The following is a 24,292-nucleotide window of genomic DNA, read 5'->3' as shown; positions in this document are numbered from 1 at the left end:
TCTTCAACCGCTCTTCATAAGATTTGTTTTCCAGGCCCTTCACCAGCTTTGTTGCCCTCCTCCACACTCGCTCCAGCACCTCGATATCTCTCTTGGATTGAGGTGCCCAAAACTGGACACAATACTCGAGGTGTGGCCTCACCAGTGCCGAGTACAGGGGCACAATCACCTCCCTACTTCTGCTGGTCACGCTATTTCTAATACAAGCCAGGATGCCGTTGGCTTTCTTGGCCACCTGGGCACACTGCCGGCTCATATTCAGCCGCTTGTCAATTAGAACCCCCAGGTCTCTTTCTTCCAGGCAGCTTTCCAGCCACACTTCCCCAAGCCTGTAGCGCTGCTTGGGGTTATTGTGGCCCAAGTGCAGAACCTGGCACTTGCCCTTGTTGATTCTATGATGTTGATTCTACAACATCATAGATTCTACAACCTTCCTACAAGAAAGGTGAGTCAACTGGACACACTAATATTATATACTAAGGAATGGTTATGTCAGCAGAGGAATCTTGCAGTACTTCACTCCCACTAACTAGAAAAATATACAACCAAAAGGTTTTGTGGGGAAAGAAGACTTCTGTAATTTCTAGGCAAATGAAGTTCTCTTTCAACAGTAAGGCTCCTTAAAATCACAGTAATAAAAATTAAGCACTGTCATTATCACTTCTGTTTTCTAGTAATGTGCTTCACACATTGTAAGATTGTTATAAAATACATTATTTTGAAGTTGTAATTCTAAAGATAATTTTAATTTAAATGCATCTTATAGAAATAAATTACAATAATTGTATTATAGACTTAAGCATGGCAAAACCTTATTGACATTTTTTTACTCTATAAAGCCAAGCAATTACCAACTTTTCACTTAATAAAGTTTATTGAAATAAAAATTTATTTTTTTTTTACTTACTTTCAATTAGCACTTTTCTGCCAGCCCAGTTGTCTTTAATTACTTGTATGTTTCCAAAGTGCGCATCACTGAAGAATATGCGATTGGTACCTCTTCCTTTCAGACTGTAGTCAAAAGCAAGAGCTATCACATTTTTGAAGTACTCTGGATTTTCGTATGGCCTTACTGGGGAATTTAAGTTGGTTTCATCTGAAAGATGTATACTCTTTAGTATTGTCCTTCCTGAGTACAACAGGTAACCTTCATGTCTCAGGCAAGTAATTCCATCTTCTGCAAGATAGCCATGTGCGCAAGCACATGTTCTCCGTGCATTTCCCCGATAAAGGCAAAGCTGATGACATCCACCATTATTCTTGGCACAAACATTAGTACCTGTACAAAAAAATATATATATTAAAAAATTCTATCTTTTATAATATTACACTTAACTAACTTAAATCAAGCTGTAATTTTATGTATTCTAAGAATTCTTCTCTTAAAACTGTTTCTACAATATTCACAAGTAAAACAAAGGCCAAAATAGTAAAGGATGTAACTTTAACCACAACCCAAAGACAATTTTAATGAATAAAGTTAGTGAGGAAATATAATTAATGTCCTTTCCAATCCATAGGAGTACACATTTTATTAATAGAAAATGATAAAATGGGTTATTCCTCCATAATCAGCTGAAGACTTAGAGACTGTTTCAAGTGCTTTGAAAGTTTTCATTTTTTTTAAAACACCTGTTACTGTCAAAAAGTCAAATTTAGATACCATCAGAATACGCTCCTCTTTTCAGACAATTTCTATCAAAATGAAATCATGTATCTTGACAGGTACAAAACTGTGTCAATCCAGTTCCCTGATTTTAATAAAGACATTTCCTAACATTTTGTTCTAATTTCCTTTAAAACCTGACTTTAAAAACTTACTCCCTGAAAAATGCATACCATTAAGAAATCATTGTCAAATTAGTAACTTCAATGGCTTAAACTACACTTGCTGCAAGCAATATTTAAAATTACAGTAATTGTCAATAATTAGGAGCTTTTTTCCTTTGTCTTTTTTTGGACTATGCATGAATTACTATTATAGGTTAGTTTAGATAATTTAGTTTGTTTCTGACAGCACTTTCCATATAACAACTCAGGTCTTTCAATAAAGCCATTTTCCCATTTCTGAAAGTTTTCCACATAGTGAAGGAGAAGAAAACATTTTAAATAGACTGTTTTCAGGTAGTAAACCATAATAGTTGTCAGGGAAGATGTAGTGTCTGAAAGCACTGTTGATTGTATTTTCTAACTGCTACATTTCAAACTAAAGATACTTTTCAGAAAAAAACAACGGGGGATGAGAGTTAACTTGCTCTTAAAATTAGAAACTTTGAATCTTGTGTTCCTAGGTAAAATTACACGAGACTTATTCCTCTATAGTTACGTAAAAACATTTGGAGGTTTAGCTGTATACATTTTTTGAATTTGGTTTGGTTTAAAGATTCTTTTAAAGTTTTATTAGGCTAGAAAAGTTAATATCTGTTTGGAAGGATGAGAGGTTGAGAAGAGAAAGGAAAATATATGAAAGAACCTCAAGCTTCTAAAATCTCTCTTTGAAAACTTCAATGCTTCCACAGGTCACCAGCTGTAAATATCTTTAAAACTAGCCAATTCTAAACTCATTGTGGTTTGGGAATATCCTTGCACATATGTAAAATAGCACTGAAAGATAGGAATCTGCTTGTGAATAGCACTGCGGGACTGGCTCTTCAGAAAGGGTAAAACAGGTGTTTGAAAAAAAAGCATTAATCACAATCAGCACAGGTTCTTGGGGCTTTGCTTGCTTTTTTTTTTGTTTGTTTGTTTGGGGTTTTGACTGTTATTTTAATAATAGAAGGTCAGGAAACTAGCTAATTACAATTTTTTAAAACAGTATTAACTACTTCTAGTTCAATGAACTTAAAAAAATATATGTAATAGCGTGATACAGAAAAACATTCCAAAAACATTTTTCACCTGTTTTTTCCCTTTTGTCCTCCTGGCTCACTGACAGCCCCTCCCAAAGACATTAACCATTTGTACCCTAGTAAAATTTGAAAAACGTATTAAAAAATCATTCAGTTATGTTTTTCAAACTAACATCAAAAGATTTTTAGGCTCAGTAACCATTTCTCCTATTGTTAATGTGATCAAATCTTTAAAGCTATAAACAAAATCATTACATTCAAAGAAGCATTTTTTATCCAGTTGTTCTATTTTCCTAATTCTATAATAAAGCCCTTCCAAGCAAGCAGACATTAACTATTTGTAGCCTAATTAAAAGAAACAATAAGTTTTTGTGTGGATTTTATTTCTATCCACAAAATATGATGCCCAGACTACTCTGAAATTACATGCAGAAATTTTAAGTAAAATTAATATGCATGTTTGCAAAGTGATTTTTTCAAAACTATTTAAAATTTCCTTTAGAAAAAAAATAGACAGTTTTTTCTTATTGATTGTTAAAGATGTTTTCTTTCAAAATGAAAATTTCTTCTACAAGTCACATTTAATGTGGTTATTTAGGAAAGATGTATATAAAAGAAACAGGATCTTTGGGTATGTAATGCTGTGATTAAAGCAACTTTTGAGTGCTACCAACACCAGACATATATTTTTATTAAAAAAATTATCTTGTATTATAGTAGTATTTTCTCTCTCTTTTTGAATATATTTATAGAAAATTTTGTCTAGAGTGACTGGTAGCAGTTGGTTCTGAGGAAATCAGCATCATTTTTGGTAGACTTGTAACCATCTTTACTCACTGAAACAAGTTTTTCAAGGTCTCTTCAAAACCAGAAATTTAGGATGAAAAAGATAGCTAGAAGTAAGATTCTTCTTAGTCAGGTAGTAGAGAATTAAATTTAACCATCAATAATATAAATCACAGAGTATATGATAAGTTTTGTCTCTTGAATTGGATTATTTACAAGGTCTCTTCCCACACAAAAAAACTCAAACTCAAGTAATTTCAGGAAATAAATATTTGAGACACAGAGGCTGGAAATGTTTAGCTGTGAAAAAAAAAATCTGGTTTGCTTTCCAATAGAAATCCAAGACTGCCTGAGATTACTGCTCTTTAAAGCACAGTTCAAGGTCCTTCTCATTCCTACTACTCTTTTTTCTTTTTTTTTTTTTTTTTTTTTTTTAAATAAAAACCAAACAAAATAAAACCACCAAACCTGCAATGACAGGAAGTGTTTGGGTTTTAGATTTTCTCCTTAAAACACTCAGAAGAGTTTTAGTAGGATTTGTACTGTATGTTTTATTTAGTACGTTAATTTTAGCTTAAAAAAAAAAGAATACTTCAAAAATAGAGAGTGGAAATAAAATCAGTCATTACTTAACTTTTGGTATGCTTTAATATACATTAAAAGTACGTGATATTAAAACAATTAATAGCATCCTTAAGAACAGCCAACCTTTCTCTCGTGCTCTATTAAAGATTTTCACTTCCTTCAGGTTTATTCCAAGGCCAGTCCTCATGGTCACAGCATCCGTGGCCTCATTCTTGTGGCCTCTTCTAATAGAGCCATTTGCATGTGCTCTGCCAAAAAAGTTGAAGATGTCTCATCAACAATCCTCAACTAATTCACACCAAACAAATGACTGAAGGGCAGTGGAGAATTGCCTAACAGAAGGTGGAGAAACCTCTTCTCATCTATGACACTGATACGCTTTAGCTTTCAGTATCAGAAATGCCCTTTCTTTGGAAATTGCACAGTTCTCTGCGATCCTTTCTGTGACCTTGCTAAGGAATGGCTAATCCTACAAAAGGTGAAGCACCTGGCACTGAAATAACATTTTGAGACTCAAATACTTATGAAAAATAAATTACCTGTCAGACCAGTAGATGTAAGCTCCAAACACCGCGACTGAAAACATATCCACATTGCTCCCTGACAGCACAATCTCCCGATTCCCTCCACTCTCAAGGTCAATTCTTTCTATCTTGTCGGTACGAGCATCACACCAATATAATTTATTTTCCTAAAGATTAATTTTAAAGGAAGTATCAACAGTCTTATCCAAGTATTTCATTAAGAGTTATTAAGATTACATCAAAGTGGAAGACTAGCTGGCTTCAATGAAACATAACAAATACTGTACATTTTAACATATGCTGGAAGACAGAGGAACTAACCTCGTAGTCGATGGAAATCCCGTTAGGCCACGCAATCCCCAGGCTCACAAGCACAACCTTCTCAGACCCATCTAAGTGTGCCTTGCCTATGCAGGGACTCTGTCCCCACTCTGTCCAAAATAAATACCTAAAATGTTATAGACACGACCAATTAAAATACCATCAAAATAAGAGTTGAAAAATGTGTAATACTGTACTTCAATTGCAAACAAAATGCTCCATTACCATTAAATATTCAAAAAACATGATAAGGTTCATATCTCTAAATAATCTTAAGAGATTAAATGTATCATAATACTTGTTTCATAGAACACTTCATTGAGATTTTTTTTGCAAATGATACTTATGAAGCAATTCTTAAAACTGCAATTGATCAATCAATATGCAATTCTATTCCTTAAAGAATTCGGATTTGCACTTGGGAAAATAAAAGCAAATTAGAAAAAAAAATTACTGGAACAGAAGCTCTTGCATCTAATTACTAACAAATGTGATAATACAAGAGATGTGTGTCTAATTTAGAAATGTCTTAAATATGAAGCGATGACGAGCACTGTGGGAAATGGTAGAGCAAAGGCATTTTATTTAGGATGAAAATATTTTTTCTGTTCCCTCTAACACACACGGGAAGAATCTGTATCCTACTTATCTAACTTCACATTGCTGTGTACTTTCTGGCACAGTAACATCACTATCTCGGGGTAAGATGCCAGGTCAAACTGCTGCCTTGACCTCCTACTTCTCAATCTGTAACTTTAGGTATAGCAAAATGAGACCAGTGAATCTACAGAAAGCACCTCCTCTACTGAACAGTAACCTATGGAATAGCTTTAAGTAAATGTCTACGTGCCTACATGTATATATATATGTACATATATTTGTGTTAAAATATATTATAAACACACACAATTATATATATATTCTGAGCAAGAAAACTCCTTCTAAGATAATAAAATTGAGTTCTGCTGTATTACTAATCTCCTGAAGAGAAGGATTTTCATTGAAAATATTCACAAGCACGCACTACAACATCGTTTAATAATAGGCTGTACACAAAGTGAACGGGATATACAAAACCATTCGCCATCGTTTTTCTCTGTGTGGAATGTATATATAAGTCTGTTTTAAAGATTACAAAAGTCTTCTGTGCGTTACTAACCCATTCTACCCCTGATTCTGGTGATATCATTATGCCAATCTGTTGTTATATTTGATTGGATGACTGCAGATACGTGAAATAAAGAGGGATAAAAATGGGAGAGGGAAAACCAAATATGGCTCCTATAATTAGCTCATCAAATTTATCTTCTGAAACAATGTCCACCTTATTTTGGCTCTAATTGTAGGGCTTTCTGCCTATAATAATAATTAATTTGATCTCATACTTCTTGACATAACAAATAATATGAATAATAACTATCAAACTTACACTACTTTAGGAAATTGAACTTCTACATTAGCTAAATTAAAAATATGTTTTAGAAATGCTAAAATAGACAGTATTAACCAGCTGGATATCATCAATCACTGCTTAAGTTTAATACAATTTAACCAGATTACTAACAGCACCACTAAACACAATTGAACTTGCTTTTGGGCATCTAGTCAGAGGTACTTTCTTAACACGGGACATCAACTAAATGTTGAGTACAGAAAAGCAGGCATTCAATATACCTGAATTAAACATTCTGTACTCTTTCCTCAGATTAGTTACTCTGAGGAAAAAAAAAATAAAAAAATTAAACCCCATAATTAGCAGGTTAAATGAATCTAGAATCCTCCAAAGAAAGTCCTGAATAGCTGCCAAAAATATAACATAAAAATGATACATAAACTTACATAAACTATTAACTAGTATAGAAAAACTTGATCTTCCCATATCTTCCCAAAAAGTCTGGAAAGTTCCATCTGAAATACTTGTTTCCTTTGTAGGCAGCAATATGCTACTGACACATTTGGTGCATATACTGCAATGCTAGAATAACTAGGACAACTTATTTTGGAACTACTCCATATATAATGTACATAGCTGACATGGAGATGCAAGTGGCAGAAATTTGATGCTGGCCTAGATGCTGGCCAAGTTTCAAAAAAACTTTTTTGGAAAAAATTTAAATCAGAATTTACACCCCTATCCCTCCCTCCCCCGGCCCAAACCCTAAGCACAAATGAAATTCCTGGAATGTTTTTCAAGGAGGTATCTTCAAAGTCTAGGAATTATTTCACTATGAATTTAACTTGATATTTCAATTACAATTCTGAGCTTGGGCAGAAAACTATTATTTAATTGGGGGAAAAAAACCCCAAAAGTCAGCCAAGTGTATGTTGTACGAACAAGTACCTGATGAGGGACAAAGACAATCCTTTGGAGGACTACACATTCTTAACTTTTTCCTTAGTAACAATAAATAAAGTTACCAACCAGCTGAATGCTGGCTGCTTCATATCTTGGTATAACTGGCAGATTCAACGAGATCTAATAACTGCTATTTTCCTCTCCATTCTTATAGCTGTCAACTCAAGCTTCAAGAGAAATGAAGAACATGAAGTCAGGGCAAGGGGAGAGAAGAATACCTTTGAAAGTTTTGCCTCACAAAAGGAAAGAGATATGACAATAATGCAGAGGGTAAAGAGCCTTAATCTTCCCACAGAAAGGTATACCTGTACTTCGCTAGCAAAACATTCCTATCCTTCTCCTGAAGAAACTTGGATGGGAGACATCTCAAGATATCATTTTGTGGCAGCACAGTATTTAAAAAAAAAAAAAAAAAAAAAAAGAGAGAGATGAAGCTGACCTTGCCTTCACAGAGGACACACCATTCCGCCAGACATGTAAAATAATTACTAAGCTGTGGTCCTCTCATCCTCCTGTGTTTTCTTAAGTATTCTAAACACATCCAAAAACTAACTATAAAACTCAACCAGATCAAAACATCTAAGGAATGTTTCATAACTGAATTCATTTCTACATTTAACATTTCTCTTCTTTACTGCTTTTTTTTTTTTTGTTGTTTCAAGTTCAAGAATTTAAACTCCTCCAAACTACATTTTAGCCGCATTTTATTAACATCTGCTTTTTGGTGGCATTATACTACTCTATTTTAAGACCTAAGAAGATGGTTCAGTGGCATCTCTAAATATCCATTAACTCAAAAGCAGGAACTGTTTCTTTCCAAAGAATCTTGTTAATATTGCTGGCCATTATTTCATCTGCTTATGTGCACACATCATTTTGGTAAATTAAAACCATGAACTGTTGAATCAGAAAGCATCATGCAAAAATATTGTCATTAAAATAAAAATATCCACACTTAAGTAAAAAAACAACTTTTCTGCCAATAGCAGTATTAAATATTATTCTGTCAAGGGTTCTGCAGTTACTCCTCCCTATAGAAATTGTTAAATGCTGGATCTCAGCATTCCATCCATCTTCCTTCTCCAAATACCGTAGAAGAATTGACTATACTCTTTACCACTTCTAGTTGAAAATAATGTATTTTATTTATATAATTAATATTATTTTAATATCTCAGCATTATCCAGAGACCACGTCTGCTGCACCTGGGTTCATATACTTCACAAGGGCTTTTCCTTTCCTTTAAAGTAAGTAAGGGGTGAAAACATGTCTGTATATGTATACAGCAAAATTACACTGTAAATTAATTATTGTTTTGAAGAAGTTTGATGTAGCCTTCAGAAGGGGTCAGAAGAATTTTATCAGACTTCTATGTACTTACCTTCAAAAGTTTTTTTTGTTTTTAATTTTTTTTTTCCAACAGGAGAGCATAGCTATTCTGATACATTAAAGACAAAAATATAATAATTAACTCAGCCAGATCCTGACTAGGATCTGGAGAAGATCCTACTCTGAAGAACAGCATTAATCCAAAACTGTTAGTGGATACTGCCAAGCAACCAGTGCTGCTATATGAACACAGCTGTAATGATTTGTGGTGAAAGCTATTACATTATGCAGAAAATAAAACCAGTTATTGCTTTTACCTTCATTCTAGTCTGAAAAATACACACACCACTATGTCTAAATTCTGATAGAAGAAATCATGGCAAAGATCCAAACAGCATTTTGCATCGCTGGTATCAATCTGGCCTCAGTGTGAAGTCAGAATTCTTCATTACTATGGCTGCAAACTCCTCCGAGTACAGAGACTGCTTTCCTGAAAATAGTGAGATACTGATCTGATTGAATCTGGGGGAAATGAGCTACAGTGTCATCTCTGGGTTTGGGGGCAGGTAGTTGCTCAAATACTTCTTTAAGATTTTGATACACACCATTTCATGCTTCCGTTTCAGCAGGGTAAGCGTAGCAGTTAAACCCACTGAGTCTTGCTTATATGCCTTTTCCTCAGAAAGTACATTTCATACTCCCATGAAAAAAAAGATGGGAATTATTTGCAGAATTTACTGCTTCTGTTTTACTTATACCTCTGCTAACAATAGTTTTGGAGCTGGAAGGAGACAGAAGATTCTCTATTTTTGTTAATGGCGCAGTGTAGTCGCTTCTCTCAACAAACGGATGAATACAGACATCATTTTTGACAACCCTTATCTTATCCACACGTTTCATCTCCCATTACTTTCAGCCAATCTCCTTGGTTGTAGTAGTGGGATGTTGCATAATACTGGAATTTATAACTATCAAGGATTACATTGCTCTATGATTTCATCATGACATCAAGGTCTTCATTAGCTAATGTGAATTCCTTGGATTTGCTGGAAACTTAAGAACAGATTTAAGCATGCTTCCAAGCAATGTCTAACCTGTAGTTGAAGTTATCATCTTAGAAAATGAAAACCATTATTCAAAGAAAGTACAGTGTGTCATGTATACAGAGACCAATGAAAAAACTCATCATATGATAAGAATAATGCTTCCTTCCACCTATAATTAGTTTCCAGCACAGTCCTTTGGGGTTTTATTAAATGCTTATCTATTAGAATGAAGGCCTCAATTTACTTATCTGAGCGCTTCAGTGCTAGCATGCAAACTTTAAAAGAAATGCAAGTAGCCATGGTCATGTTACCCTTTTTCTGGGTGTACCGCAATAGATCGTGGCTGGTCCAAACCCTGGGATATAATTACATATCGGAATGAGCCGTTGAGCCTGGCAACTTCAATTAAGTTGAAGCCATGATCCGTCCAATATATGTTACCTAGGAAAAATACCTTGAAGTTACTGGAAAAAGAAAAGACTACTTGAAACGTGTTTAAATCTTAAGTGCCTAAGTTAGGACCAGAAACTAACTGCTGCATTTTAACTTATGTGTATCTTATATTTATAATTTCTGGTCCTATTCAGCCTTCTGTTTTAAAGTATAAGCTTGCATTCGTGGTTGTCACTGTTGAGACAGTCCATCTAAGAAACAGTGTCCAAGACACTGAAATATTTTTTTCTGTCTGCAGTAAGATTGCAAAAACCATTGCTGGGTATCTCCAAAGAAAAAATATCTAAGCATTTGGAATATTAGAAATTAGAGCTGAAAGCAAACCAAGTTATTTAGCCTTGAGCTGAAGATGCAAGGGCTTACTGTCAGAAATTATGACAACTCCTGAAGCAGGTGAAGACCTACCTGCTATCCAGTCCACTGCAATGCCTTCAACTCTTCCCAAACCATTTGTAACAATGTCTTCCTTCCACGTTTGGTCTCGTTTAGATCTGCTAATTTTGTTGAAACCCATGTCTGTCCAATAGATTGTATCATTTCCTATAAAATACATGGCAACGATTCTTAGATAAATTCAGTTACTTCAGTCCAAGTATCTACATCAGTAACTGTAAAAGCTGCCAATTATAACTTTATTAATATGTCTCAGAGTAAACAAGAATGGTATCAAAACAATCATCTTTAATTCCTCATTCTTTTTCCTTTTTTAAAACATTTTATTTTAAATATTTAAACCAGAATTCTGTGTTTTCTACTGGTTGTTTAGTACTGCACATATAACACAATGGGGCCATGCCGACCCATGGAAGCTACTACCTCTGTTAAAAATCACGATAAATGGGTTGTCTTTTTTTTTTTCCTAATGGGATAAATGTTTAAAAAACTTATTTTTTTTTTTATTAATCACCATTCCAAAATATTTAGGAGCCTGAAAAAATAAAGTGCTAAACTGCCTACATAGTCTTTTCTTTCAGTAATCATAAAGATTGAATTTTGACAGTATATTAAAAAATTTAACTAGAACAAAAAAAGTGTGACATTTGAGAGTGATATACTGATAAAAGAATAAAAAATTGACTCTATCCACAATTCATCTTTATTTCAAATGTCCTGACAAGCTTTCACTAAGAGTCCTTTTTGGTTATTTAAGTAATTTCAGCTGTTTTCCCCACCATTGTGCTGCAGTTGGCCGTCCGTAAGGCAGAAGAGAGGGACTACTCTGTAGTCTTAGAATACAAACCTATTTGCACTGACCATTTGAACTCGTCAGTCAGGCTGAGAATTTGGAGCAACCAAAGCATAGACACGCACTCCTCTCTGCTGCCACAAAGGACCCTTTGATAAAGAGACGGGGCAAATAAAGTTATGACATCGCTCAAGCAGAATGCTCTGCACCTCCATTGACAAAGCTCTGAGTTAACAATGCAGATATGCTGCAACCCACATTCGGGTTTCAAAGTCATCAGCTGGGGACCTCCTGAGTGACATAATTTGTCTGGGAAAGGCACTGCTCAGAGATACATAACTTATTCCTTCTTTATTTTTTATACTTTATATATCTGCTTCTAATTCCATAAGAGAGAGAGTGAGTGTGTATTTAGATAATACAGATTTCTATATATAAATTTAGTCATATTACATATACAAATATATATAAATATTTATATATCCACATATATCCACACACATGTATGTGTGTGTGTAAAGAGAAAAACAAAACTTCCACAAATAACAGTCAATTCCAAGATGAAACCAGTTTGTTATGCTCAAGAACCCTAGCCTCACCACCAATAAAAGGAAAGACAGATTCTGACTTCAAGCATCCCAAACATACAGTTTGATTATCACATATGGGAGCCATGTATTTTGCTACTTATTTCAAATGAGTACGAAAATTACACAGGTCTTAATACTAGCTGCACATACACTTGCACAGTTATAGATCAGTATATCATTGTTGAATATATGTCAAATACCCTTCACTGGAATACGACATATAGAGAATTACTACAAAGTCTTACCTGAAAGAACATAGTTAATAAAAAAAATATTTCTATCTATCAGTTTACCAACTGGATTAGACATTCTACAAGTAAATTTTATGTATTTCATATTCCAGTTTAATTCATCTCCATAAAAATAAACCACTTTGTATTCATACTATGACTACTTAAGTCAGCCACGTGAGCAAGAATCCACGTAACAGCTTAGAAACTGTTATACGCACACAGAGATCTCTGTGCTTTCACTGCCATGACTAAATCTTATGTATAATGCACAACTGACTATGTAGTTCTGTTTTCTTAAAACAGTGTTTTTCAGTAATCCAAAAACTCCAACAACTGAATTACCCAGATTTGCTTCCAGATAATCCGATGTTACAGATAAAACCAATTTAAAAAAATCATATTTCTCTTTAAAATATATCATGACACAACAACCATTAAACGTCTTATCTAAATTACTAATTTACTTTCTGTAAAATGCAGTATTTTATGACACAGCTTTGCTTTGTTAATGATAAACATTTTTCCTCAGTACACAATATACCTGACCTGAATATAAACCGGTACAAAGCAACTAATGGTTACCTAGATGTACAAAAAAGGATGCTGAGGACATACAAAATCATGGAGATGCGCAGATGTAACTTCATAGATATAAAAATACTTTCCAATAATAAAGGAAAACACATTTTCAATATAAATATTACAGGGAAAACTAATTTAACATCAGTCAAATTGGATTTTTATTTAGTCGGTAGCATTCCTGTAAAATGACCTGAGTTTTTTAAGCAGAATGTATCTGTTCTACAAACAAAAATGATGTAAGTAGCTTTGGGACTGGAACTAATCAGGGAAACTCGATTAATATTTGCTGTGCTGAAGGAAGTTCACAAAGTACATGCAGTTCACTGCTTCTAGAAAGCATCCTTAAAAGTAAATGCTAACAGCTTGAGTATGCTCAGATAATAATTACCCAACCATACACTGATGTTAAACCTCAGCTAACACATAATTTCCTTAAAATTCTCATATTCTTTTACGGTCCTATGACTCACTTGTCTACATTTTGTATCCTGAATTAAATCTTCATTAAACTTAGTTGTAAAATGCATTGACTATGATATGACATTTTGATGTAATTGTTCAAAGATGCTCTAAAGGGGGGAGGGGAGAGGAGGGGGAATAAATCTATTTTTTTTCTGAAGTACTGATAAAGGTTATTTATTCACTGCAATGCAAAACTTTTCAGTCACTATGTTCTATACATTACATGGGAGAATATTTTTTTGATTTTTCAGGTACTTCATGGAAATGAAGGAAAAGAAAAAAAATATACTATTTTGCTGTATAGTGAGAAAATATCCAAGGAATTACTTGTCACCAAACTAATAAAGATGTCTGTGGGTTTCAAATACAGATAATACTACAGCCTTTATTGAGTTTCAGTTTGCACTTGGATACAGATGGTATGATCCAAATGAGAAACCCCTCTCATTTTATGGAGACCTCCCACCTATACACACCAGTAGGTACACCACAGACACCAGTGCCTGGAGGCACAATGAGAGCATGAGTAAGAGCGGGACAGAAAATTGAGACAAAAGTGTGAAAAAATATGTGACCGAACACCTCTGGGTTTCCAGCTCCCACCAAGTTCAGCAAAACTCAATAAGGGAATGGGAGGACTCTGCTTTTCACAGGGGCAGAACCTTGCAAATCTTAAGCTGTTTCTGCGATGAACTACTGCAGAACTGAAAGGGGTTCAGCAATAACACTATTATTTCAAAACTATCAACAATTTTAGCTATTACTCTGCCTTTATGGAGGCTTTCCACACTAATGAAAACATTCATGTAACCGCTCTGCATTGTACTTTAAAAAGACAGAAATGCTACTACTTATTAAGTAATTTGTAGTAGCTAAGATACTGCTTCCTGCTGAACAGGATCACTTCCTTGGAGACTGTCCTGTTGTCAGCTGGGATAGAGTTAATTTTCTTCCTAGTAGCTGCTGCATTTTGGATTTAGTAGTTCTACCCATCAATTTAAAGACCATCAAATTACAAATAAACAAATGATGATGATGCAAATAAATATGATGTTCTCGTTTCTTCAACACTTGGAATGCCCTTGATGTCTCAAACACAGTAGTGTTTCTCTGCCATGCAGATTCTCCTCCAACCAGACCAAGCTTAAGTACAGAGCACCTCCTACCACCTGAAATAATGATTTCAACAAATGCAAACCAGGTACTATGGAAAAAAGTATGATGAGCTTCCTGGAACAACGTTGATGGGAAAAAAACAAAGTGCATTTGCATTTGTGAAGAAATCTTCAGCAGCAGGGAAGAACTGATGTCATCTTTAATAATACAGAAATGAAAGGCTACTAGAATCCCACTCAGTTTTATTAACCTATGTCTGAAATAACACTGGCAGCCCCACTCTGAACAACCTCTGAAAAGGTCCAAAGGTCAAAACTACTCTAGTAGTTCTTTTATGAGAATTTAGAAGTATCAAGACATAGGGAGAAAAAAGGTACATTCATCTTCTAGCTCTTTCATGTCTGCAAAAAATATTACTTTACGTCTTTTAACTATGATATGCTATACTACAAGCATATGTTAATGTATTTTAGCCACTCTGCGTGCGTAAACATTACTGAGAGTAGATCAGAATTTGGGAACGTTTCATGATTAAGAATGAAACGCAAGCAATAGTCACTAAGGGGGGAAAAAAAAAACAAAACAAGGTGAAATCTGGAAGTACCTCTGCTTGCCTTCTGAATCATATTTGATCATCAAAGGTTTTAGGAATGAATTCAGAAAATAACAAAATGAGAAAAACAACTGCTTTTTAAGATGAAATGCTCTTGAAAACTGAACTCTTAACTTTTCATAAGACAGCATCCCCTTGTGATTTCACTGCTACAGAAGATTTACATTCATGTTGAGCAATGCATTTGTCACTATCAATTGTATCCATGTTCCCTGTACACAAGTGGCGAACCTCACTCAATTTCATCCTTCCTCAAATCACACTTTTCCAAAATTTAGTACATGCTTCTTATTCTTCCAAAATATTCGATATTGACTAGTGAAGTCCAAAGCAAGCTCTCTAAAGTAGGAATTAGCATATCCTATAAGTAGACTACACTAAAAGAAATAATCCCCAAACCAAAGAAAACACAAGATGCAAAATCCCCAATAAAATCCTATTATCAGTATTTTAGAACTAAAAGGTCAAATTTCAGATTTCTATATTGTACATCATAACTTTGTAAAGCTTGCAAGACATGAATTCAAAATTTATATCTTTTTACGGTAAGTATGCTAAAATAAAACATATAATCCCCGGAAAATCCAATCACATTGTCTTAGTACTCTCTGTCACAAGCAAGCACAGCTACCACTTCTCTATCATCCTGTATCTTTCCAGGAACAGATGAAATCAGCTGTATCAGAGTCTTTCCCATCTAAGATATGTGTATAAAGGCACTGGCTTTTATGTCTCAGCAGACTGTGACTGAACTATACCTACGATATAATGAAAGCTCTGAACATTAGCTGTCACTGATTTGAAAGCAAAATATACAAGTACGAAGGCACTGTAAAAGGCTGAGTGAACTTGGAATGTTGCTGGGCAGAGTAGAGGTGCAAGAGCATCAGTGAAGAATGCAGGCCAAAAGAAGAGAACACTTCAGCGAATTTAACTCCTAACCTGTTAATAAAAGTTTAGTGATATTTGTGTGTGATGAAGTAATCAAACAACAAGGAGGAAATTGTCTATTTCTAATATGAAGCCATATATTAACATATACTTAAGCAAAAACTTAGGCTCTCTCAGTGCTGAATTCCCAGGCAGAATTTATTTCAAAATGAAAAACAACGGAGTATGACAAAATAATTGTATGTGTCAGGAAGCCAATGTCTATATGTATATAACACAAGTAACTTAAAATGTTTTTTCTAAACTGCTAGTTTGTAAACTCAATGGGGAACAAAAACAGCTCATGAGAAAATCAGTTTAGAAGGAAGGCTGGTCAAAGACCTAATGGGTTAAAAATATGGAGATATACAAGATGTTTTCAGGTCACTACTTGGTCACAGATTTCTTATTTTCTGTAAAGTAATCAAAAATTCCTAATGTCTGAAGATATTCAGAGAGCATTTAGTACCAATGGGAGATGTATCCAATTACTTTTCAGGATCTGATCCTTAATTTCTTTCCACCTTCTTTCACGTGTATGTAAAATGGAAACCCCCGAATCCAGAGGAAATTTGTGAGGATACCTAAACTAAAACCAGTTTCCTATTCATACACTCCACTGAAAAGGTACATAGTGTACATAAGCCTGTTCTTCAGGCTGTTAGAGCATCTGCTCCCAAAAGGAAGAAAGAGAGAGAGGGTTGGCTTGTGGACTGCATTGAAGCAGCTGAGCTTCACCAGACAGAAAGAAAACTATCGCGCTCAGTTGTCAAACCCGCCTGCTCGGTACCATTCACAAGACTAAGAAAATTCAGTGGAAAAAATGTCATGACAGGAACAAGCTTTTTTCCTATGAAAAAGGACCTAATGAAACCCGTTTTCCTATAGATTTATGCCCACTTCCTGTAAACCCACAAGTTTCCTACTCAAGTTCTCCATGATGCCTACACTGAAAAATAGCAGATAGTACTCTTAATGTGATCTGCATAGGCATATTTTTTGCTATTTACTATAAATAATGAATAGCTAGAGGTTAACACTGTAACACACAACTTCCAATTCCTTTAACTACACTTGTAGCTACTTAGAAGGTTTGAAAACTGGGGGCTTATTTCATTCAAAAGAATATTATACAATATTTACCATACATGCAGTAAACTACACATATATTTACCTGCATGGAAGTCTATGCCCACAGCAAATGAAGTTCCAGATATAGGCATTAAAGCATCCATTTTATCATTTGGGTCCAGAGGAATTCCTCTAATTCCTTCATGAACAGAATACATAAGAAATGATTCAATACCTATGGAGAAAAATAAAATAGCCAATGAGAGCAAAGAGGAGACTTTGCTAATTAATAAGACTTGAGGAATTAACAAACACTAGACATAGTTTTCCAATACTGCTCCATGGTTTTCCAGAATGATAACTCCATCTCTTTGAAGAAACATCCATGAATTATTATGGTGTATTTCTAAGTCAATGATAAATGCACTCTTAAAACGAGAAGGAAATCACTATCCATTTCAAGCATCGCCTTATAATTAAGCAATTACCAGTTATGAAAAACTTAAACTTAAGAAACTTAAGAAGAAAACTTCTTAAAACTTAAGAAGAAAATGTCTTTGAATTATGAGAAATTTAAGAATATTTTCAGTGCACGTCTGCACTTTCTGTACATATTCAGCAAGAGACAATTTTAAAAACAATTTTTAAAGCAGGACTCAAGATTGTAAATTGTCTTTTGAGGCATGGGTATTATCTCCCCTCATCTAGTCACGCACACTTCCTTTGCAGACAATAGAGAGAACCACAGAGCTTTAGTGAACAAAGCAGCTGATTCATTTTAGATGTCTACTTTCCTGTTAGATTAATCACACTCCAGATGCACCTATTTCTATTAAGTAGGAAGAAATTCTACTGTCTGAAGGTCTTGCTATGTAGTCATCCCCAGTCGAGATGAATCACACCTAACTGTTGACTACCAAAATTAGAAGAAATACTTTGTTGCCCTAATCTGTTCAGATATTAATATACTTGCTAAGTTTAAGGGCAATTAAGTAGCATGATGATACGTAATTAGTATTATTGAAGAATTTTAACTACCATACACAAAAAAGCTTTTTTTTTTTTTTTTATTCACACCAATTCTTTGAAACTTTCATTCTTTGTAAAGAGCTAGCTAGTAGAAGACCCTAAGAATATAGATTAAAAAGTTTCAGGTAGAGAATTATAAAATTTTCTTCAGGAAGAAAATGAAAATAACAATGGTAAATAAGTATATATGTACAGAACAGTACTTGTCAGTTTTTTTCCATGAATTTTCAAGACAGAATAAAAATGTATTTGACTCATGAACTCTTTTTAACTAAAGGAAAATTTAATCATAAAAAGCTACTATAATCTAGAAAGTAGTATATTCCTTCTTTATGTCTAGTTATATTTCAAATACAAAACATCCACCTCTTTTACCTTAACCCACAACTGAAAGTTATAAATATCTGAAAAAGTAATTGTAAAAGTAAAAATTACTATTTTAAAAAGAAATAAATAATGTTAAGAATGTATTATTGTCACATATGAAAAGCAATGAAGTAGAAAAGCCACATTTATGTTGCTTAATTCTGCTTCCACGTACACTCTACTATTATTATATGGCAGCAATCCCTCATAGGAATTAATAAACAATATTAAATTTATACAACTCTAAGGCACCTTGACCATAAGGCTCTTTGGTATTATTCAAGTAAAAAGTAAGACTTTGGATGTAAGCTGTGTTTTGATTTTTTACATATTTATAGTGCTACTAACGATGGCTCAGATAGTTTGCTTTTCTGTCTACATTAAAAAAAAAAAAAAAAAACCAACCAAAATTCCTCAGAGTTTCCACAAAAAGCTATGCAGATATAAACAAATAAAAAGCTAAATTTAAAGTCTTTCCTAACTACAACAGACATTTCTCTGTTACCGCTTTAATGAATCATATTAAGTATGGTTATTTAACTTAAAATTAAGAAAGAAAGTTTATTTACTCATTACAGTGTTTCCATAAAACTGAAGTTAGTTGAAAGTATTGAAAGCCACTTACCTTTGCATGCCATGCGGTTTTTTTGAAGGTTGTAGCCTATTGTACACACACAAGTCCTGGTGGTTTCTGATGTTGGTAAACAAAGCTGGGAGCATCCACCATTGTTTAACTGACAGGAATTACTACCTATAAAACGATGGGACAAGAGGAAATAAAATTTGAACAGTGAAATCCTGACTGAAAATGAATGTTGGCATCAATTTATTAATATTACCAAAATCAAATTTTGTTCAGCTCAAGTCTTTGAAAAATTGAGATGTGCATAAAATATTTCAGGTAAGGTACTAGTCATAGACTCTTCCAGGTTTCATTCTACAGTATTTTATCTGCGCACTTAGAGTAGTGGGTTTTTTCCTCAGAATATTTTTTTTTTTTAAATAACTCAATTTTCTGAAGGACAATATGCCTATTTGAAAGTCAAAGCATATGATAAAACTGAAAATACTGCATTAAGTCTGTGAGTAGCAATGCTGAAAGCTCACTGACATTAGTCTAGAAGTCATATATTATTCTAGACCATGAGAAAATCATTAGTCATATTGTAATAATTCATCAAACATTACATTAACCTCCTATCTTCATGAACCACTATTTGTTTAGTATATTTAAGATATGCTCCAATGTGATCTCACAGATCCATACTCCTACTTCTTAATTAAGACAACGTTTCCTTTTAAGGAACAGATGAACACTTTTTAATAAGATTTACAATAAACACAATACACAGCACAATAAACACATCTCAGATATTTGAAGCTTCGTGAACATGTAAGTCTACTGAGACATTCAATGAATTAGTTGATTAGAAGTTACCAAGTCCATATGAATCATAGCTCTACTTGTCACATTTATTTTTGCATTCCCAATTTTGAAGTAGAAAGCAATTCTTCATCTAAAATCATAGATGTTTTCTAACGATCCAACCATACAAATGGAAAAGACAGGTGAGGTTTCAAAGCCTCAGGTATCCTCAAAGGGACAAATTGTAGAGTAAAGAAAAATAAAATCTAGGATGCCAGACTTGTATCAGAGAAATCGGTAAGTGTCCTCATCACATTTGCTCTCATGTTGCTTTGATTTAGTGAAATGCAAGATGCATACAAAATACGCACAGATTCTTTAAACAAAAAAAAAAAAAAAAAAAAGTGCAAGCATAAAGCTGAATCCCATCTACAATGTTTAATTCTTATATCCAAAAGCCTTACATTGCTCTCTCAAAATACAGATCAGCAAGGTGACATTTCACTACACAACTTCAGGGCTCTCGTTACTGTTAAAGCTCAGTAATACAAAAAGCCAGAGCTGTTCCTTTTCTTGATTTTTTACAATGGAAGACATATATAAATGCCACAGACACCAGATATTGCTAATATCTGGGCACTCGTGAGGCTCCATCTGTGTGTCTCCATGGTAGGGAATTCAAGCATTTTAAAATGAGAGAAACATTACTGAATGCCTAAATTTTTATTACATGCTGTTCCACCACATTGAAAACTAAGGGCAAGATTGGCAAAAAACCTTTGGTGCTTCCTAGATTAGGTAAAAATGGCAAGTGTTCCCAGCAGTGCTCGATATGGAACTGAAGTAATGTTCTCCGTACATAGACTACTTATTGTCCATCACATATCGGGCAGTTTAGCTCCATCCTGTGTTCTTTCAGAAGCTTCCCTGCAGAATTAAATAATTTGTTTCACGGAGATCCCATCCTCATCACTTTCAGTGCAACCCTCAACACTTTGAAAGCAGCCGGAGTCAGAAATAATCTCTTTCTAAAGAATCTCCCAAATGTCTTCATCTTTGATCTCCAAATTCATAAAACCGTGTATGACCCCAGATTACATTTTTTCATATTATCTTAGCTCCCACTTTGCCAACTAAATTTTGGCAGTATTAGCAGTATTCCCCTATTTTTCTCCTGTCGCACTTTTGATTTATACTACTGTCACTTCTGTCAATCTAGATGAATTAAACTACAAATAGATAATTAAGAATACTAATGAATTCTCTCCTTCAAGTTCAATAAATTGAGATGAGGTTCACACACAAACTGTTTTGGTTTTTTTTTTACTAAAAATTTTAAACTTAGATTCTCTCAAACTTCACTATAGTGTAAGCTTCAGAAAACATCTGATAAAATATATCAGGCAGATATTCTAAATAAATTTTCCTATTAGAGTTAGTAATTTATTGAATAAGAAAATATTTTGTATTACTTTATCATTGAATTACAGTGAAAGATATATTCTTTTGTTCTAGCCACATTTAGAGAATAACATGGGAAAAGATACAACAGTCTAAAAGTTGGTTAAATATGCTTAAAATTTAACATACCTTGTTGTGCTGCTTTATCATACACTTTCATATGTACAACACCTGAAGTTTTGTTTCGCAGGACAGTTGGGTTTCTTCCATCTTTTTTGTTACAAGTACCGATCTGAGCTAAGTTCTGGTCTGCCCACCAAAGCTTTTTATCTGTAAAATTTTCAAGTTTTAAAAATTAAGAGGATCACTATCAAATTACATATGTTTGCCTCCTAAGGTGGGAAAAAGCTTTTGAGGTTAATTCTCAGATCAATTTTAAGGAAAATTTCTCAAAGAAAAAAATTATGTATTTTTTTATTTTAAACCACAAATATTGGATTTATAAATTTACTTTTTTTCTCTCTAGGCGATAGGTTTTCACACATTTTTCAAAAATTTTCAATTCAGTGCAAAAACTGAATTGCCAATTTATATCTGTAAGTTACAAAACCTTTTTCACAGATCATATACTACTACCACACAGGGATTGTTCTCAAACTTTGCTCTATCCATTCATTGTGTACGTAGAGATGAGAGGAACCTTGGTTCCAGTTTTTTATTGCTCAAGTGTTCAAATTAATAAGTATGACAATTACCATAAAAATAATAAAGGATTTTGTTACTGTCTTAAAATTTTCAAAATTACCAAGTTACACGAATAGTAATCGTTCCATCATAATTTACAAAAGATTTTAAAATAACAGAAAAAAAATGAGACCTGCAGTGCTCATACTAGCATAAAACTTCAAACCATCCTTGTCAATCCACACGCAGAATACTTGAATCATAGTATGTAGGACTTGTCAAAAATTCCTGACAGAATTCTCACTTGACGCACAATTTCAGTATATGCAACATTTTTCAAGGGTCGGATTTGAAGTGACTTGAGCTATAAAGATTTCACTTAAAATGAGACAGAATTCTAAGTGACACAGGGATAGAAATGCTAAGCTTGGTCGTATTGTCATGGCCATATTAGTTACTGTGGCACGTAAATTTTCATTAAAAAAGAAATTAACATACAAACATCAGTATTAATGTAAAGATAATCTTCATAGCAATTTAAACAACAGTCCATTAAGACAAGCAATTTTAAAGAAATTTCAAGAAACTGAAAACTATACATCACGTCACTTCAGGAAAATGTTATTTTTGAAGCCTCATTAACGTAGTTTAAATATCAATATTAGACTCTGCTTTAGTTGTGTTCAGAAATATACAACACTTATCAGTCTTATCAGTTTGCAATTTTGAGACTTTGACTCATTACCTGCTGGAATTAATCGAAGTGCCTCTTCAGTTAAAGAGTTTGCTAGTCTTTTATTCAACTAATAACAGCTAGTAAGATGTCTCAGTGTCAATGGTTTATAATTTCTTTGAGGTAATAATCTTTACCACTTTGCCTTAAATCAATATTGGGGTGGTAATCCTACCAGATTTTGAATATTTCATATTTCATACCATCCCTTGATATTGTATAAATGGGCAATAAAATAAGTCACAACAACAAAGCAAAAAGGAAAAAGCAAAGACGACCTATCAGGAAATACAGCAAGAAGAAATAAAGCAAACAGAAGAAAAGAATATTAAATATAGGTGTTTGAAAATCTTCACAGTAGCTCTCATAGAAATCTGTATTCCCTACTGCTAAGGCTTGAAAGACAGACTAGGTTAAAATAAGGGAAAATCAGAAGAAATCTGCAAACGCCCTTCATTCTCCTGGTATTTCTTTATACCCCTACGCACATAAAAGGCCATGTTTATTAGCTTTACTGTAACTCTGAAGGATGACATCAAGATCTTAGAACTGCTTTCTACAACAGCTACACCCTGTCAATGATTTTCTGAAGAAGCTGGGGTGACGATGGAAAAGCTCTGTAGTACTGCACTGCTACTCGTAATGGCCATACTGTCAGGGACCAGAGTCAGGTGTCATGAGCCAGCGGTGTCAAAGGACTGCTCATCCCTATATCACATCTGAGACTACCACAATTTGAGAATAAAAGGTACTGAAATCATAGAATCATAGACTGGTTGGGGTTGGAAGGGACCTTAAAGATCATCGAGTACCAACCCCCCCGCCCCGCGCCATGGACAGGGACGCCTCCAACTAGACCAGGTTGCCAAAGCCCCATCCAGCGTGGCCTTGAACACTTCCAGTGATGAGGCATCCACAGCTTCCCTGGGCAACCTGTTCCAGTGTCTCACCACCCTCACAGGAAAGAATTTCTTCCTAATATCTAATCTAAATCTCCCCTCTTTCAGTTTAAAACCATTACCCCTTGTCCTATCACTACCCTCCCTGATAAAGAGCCTCTCTCCATTTCTCCTGTAGGCTCCCTTTAAGTACTGGAAGGGGCTATATAAGGTCCCTCTGGAGCCTTCTCTTCTCCAGGCTGAACAACCCCAACTCTCTCAGCCTGTCTTCATAGTAGAGGTGCTCCAGCCCTCTGATGATCCTCATGGTCACCCATTGGACCCACTCCAACAGGTCCATGTCCTTCCTGTGTTCCACAATTTGCTATCGCAATACCCCATTTTCTTCACATATTCCTTAAATTTTCCTTTTTTCTTTCCACTCTGTTCCCCATCTTCTCTGTGTCAAAACAAAGCATGGGGTGTTGCCACTCTGGAGTCCCACATGAAGCGAGATGCTGGCCAGCACATGTGCTGCGTGGCCATCTGCCTGCCAGCAAACAGAAGGGACTCAACCAGTCAGTCATCCTGCTCTCTGGCAGAGTACTGGGACTTGCTCAGACTAGATTTTGTACGGCGTGGCTTTTGAGTTCCTCAGGGAAGTATGGCACGTGCATGTTCTTGGTGTCACTTCAAAAGGAAATCTGTATTTTGACAAAGGGTGTGTTAGCTCTGTGTGTTGATTTTTCCTGAGGTTTGAAATACTTCTGCTATTATTTGATAACTATCTCACGCCTCTACTA

At 34.5% G+C, this 24,292-nt stretch overlaps 1 protein-coding gene across 1 annotated transcript in view; it reads right to left on the bottom strand.

The window, feature by feature from the left end:
* Nucleotides 1–24,292, bottom strand: part of LRP1B (LDL receptor related protein 1B) — a 575,621-nt gene that overhangs the window by 174,436 nt on the left and 376,893 nt on the right. The window contains exons 33-41 of the mRNA XM_074145610.1: nt 21,384–21,524; nt 19,053–19,178; nt 17,136–17,267; nt 10,655–10,789; nt 10,108–10,237; nt 5,066–5,192; nt 4,760–4,911; nt 4,344–4,468; nt 908–1,279 (exon numbers count right to left, since the gene is read on the bottom strand). Coding sequence (XP_074001711.1) covers nt 908–1,279; nt 4,344–4,468; nt 4,760–4,911; nt 5,066–5,192; nt 10,108–10,237; nt 10,655–10,789; nt 17,136–17,267; nt 19,053–19,178; nt 21,384–21,524 — 1,440 coding nt within the window. The remainder of the gene's footprint in view (nt 1–907; nt 1,280–4,343; nt 4,469–4,759; nt 4,912–5,065; nt 5,193–10,107; nt 10,238–10,654; nt 10,790–17,135; nt 17,268–19,052; nt 19,179–21,383; nt 21,525–24,292) is intronic.

Source organism: Numenius arquata, chromosome 3, assembly GCF_964106895.1.
Source record: "Numenius arquata chromosome 3, bNumArq3.hap1.1, whole genome shotgun sequence".
NCBI classification, from domain to species: Eukaryota; Metazoa; Chordata; class Aves; order Charadriiformes; family Scolopacidae; genus Numenius; species Numenius arquata.
The sequence above is the reverse complement of the archived record's forward strand: the minus strand, read 5'-3'. Positions and strand labels throughout refer to the sequence as shown.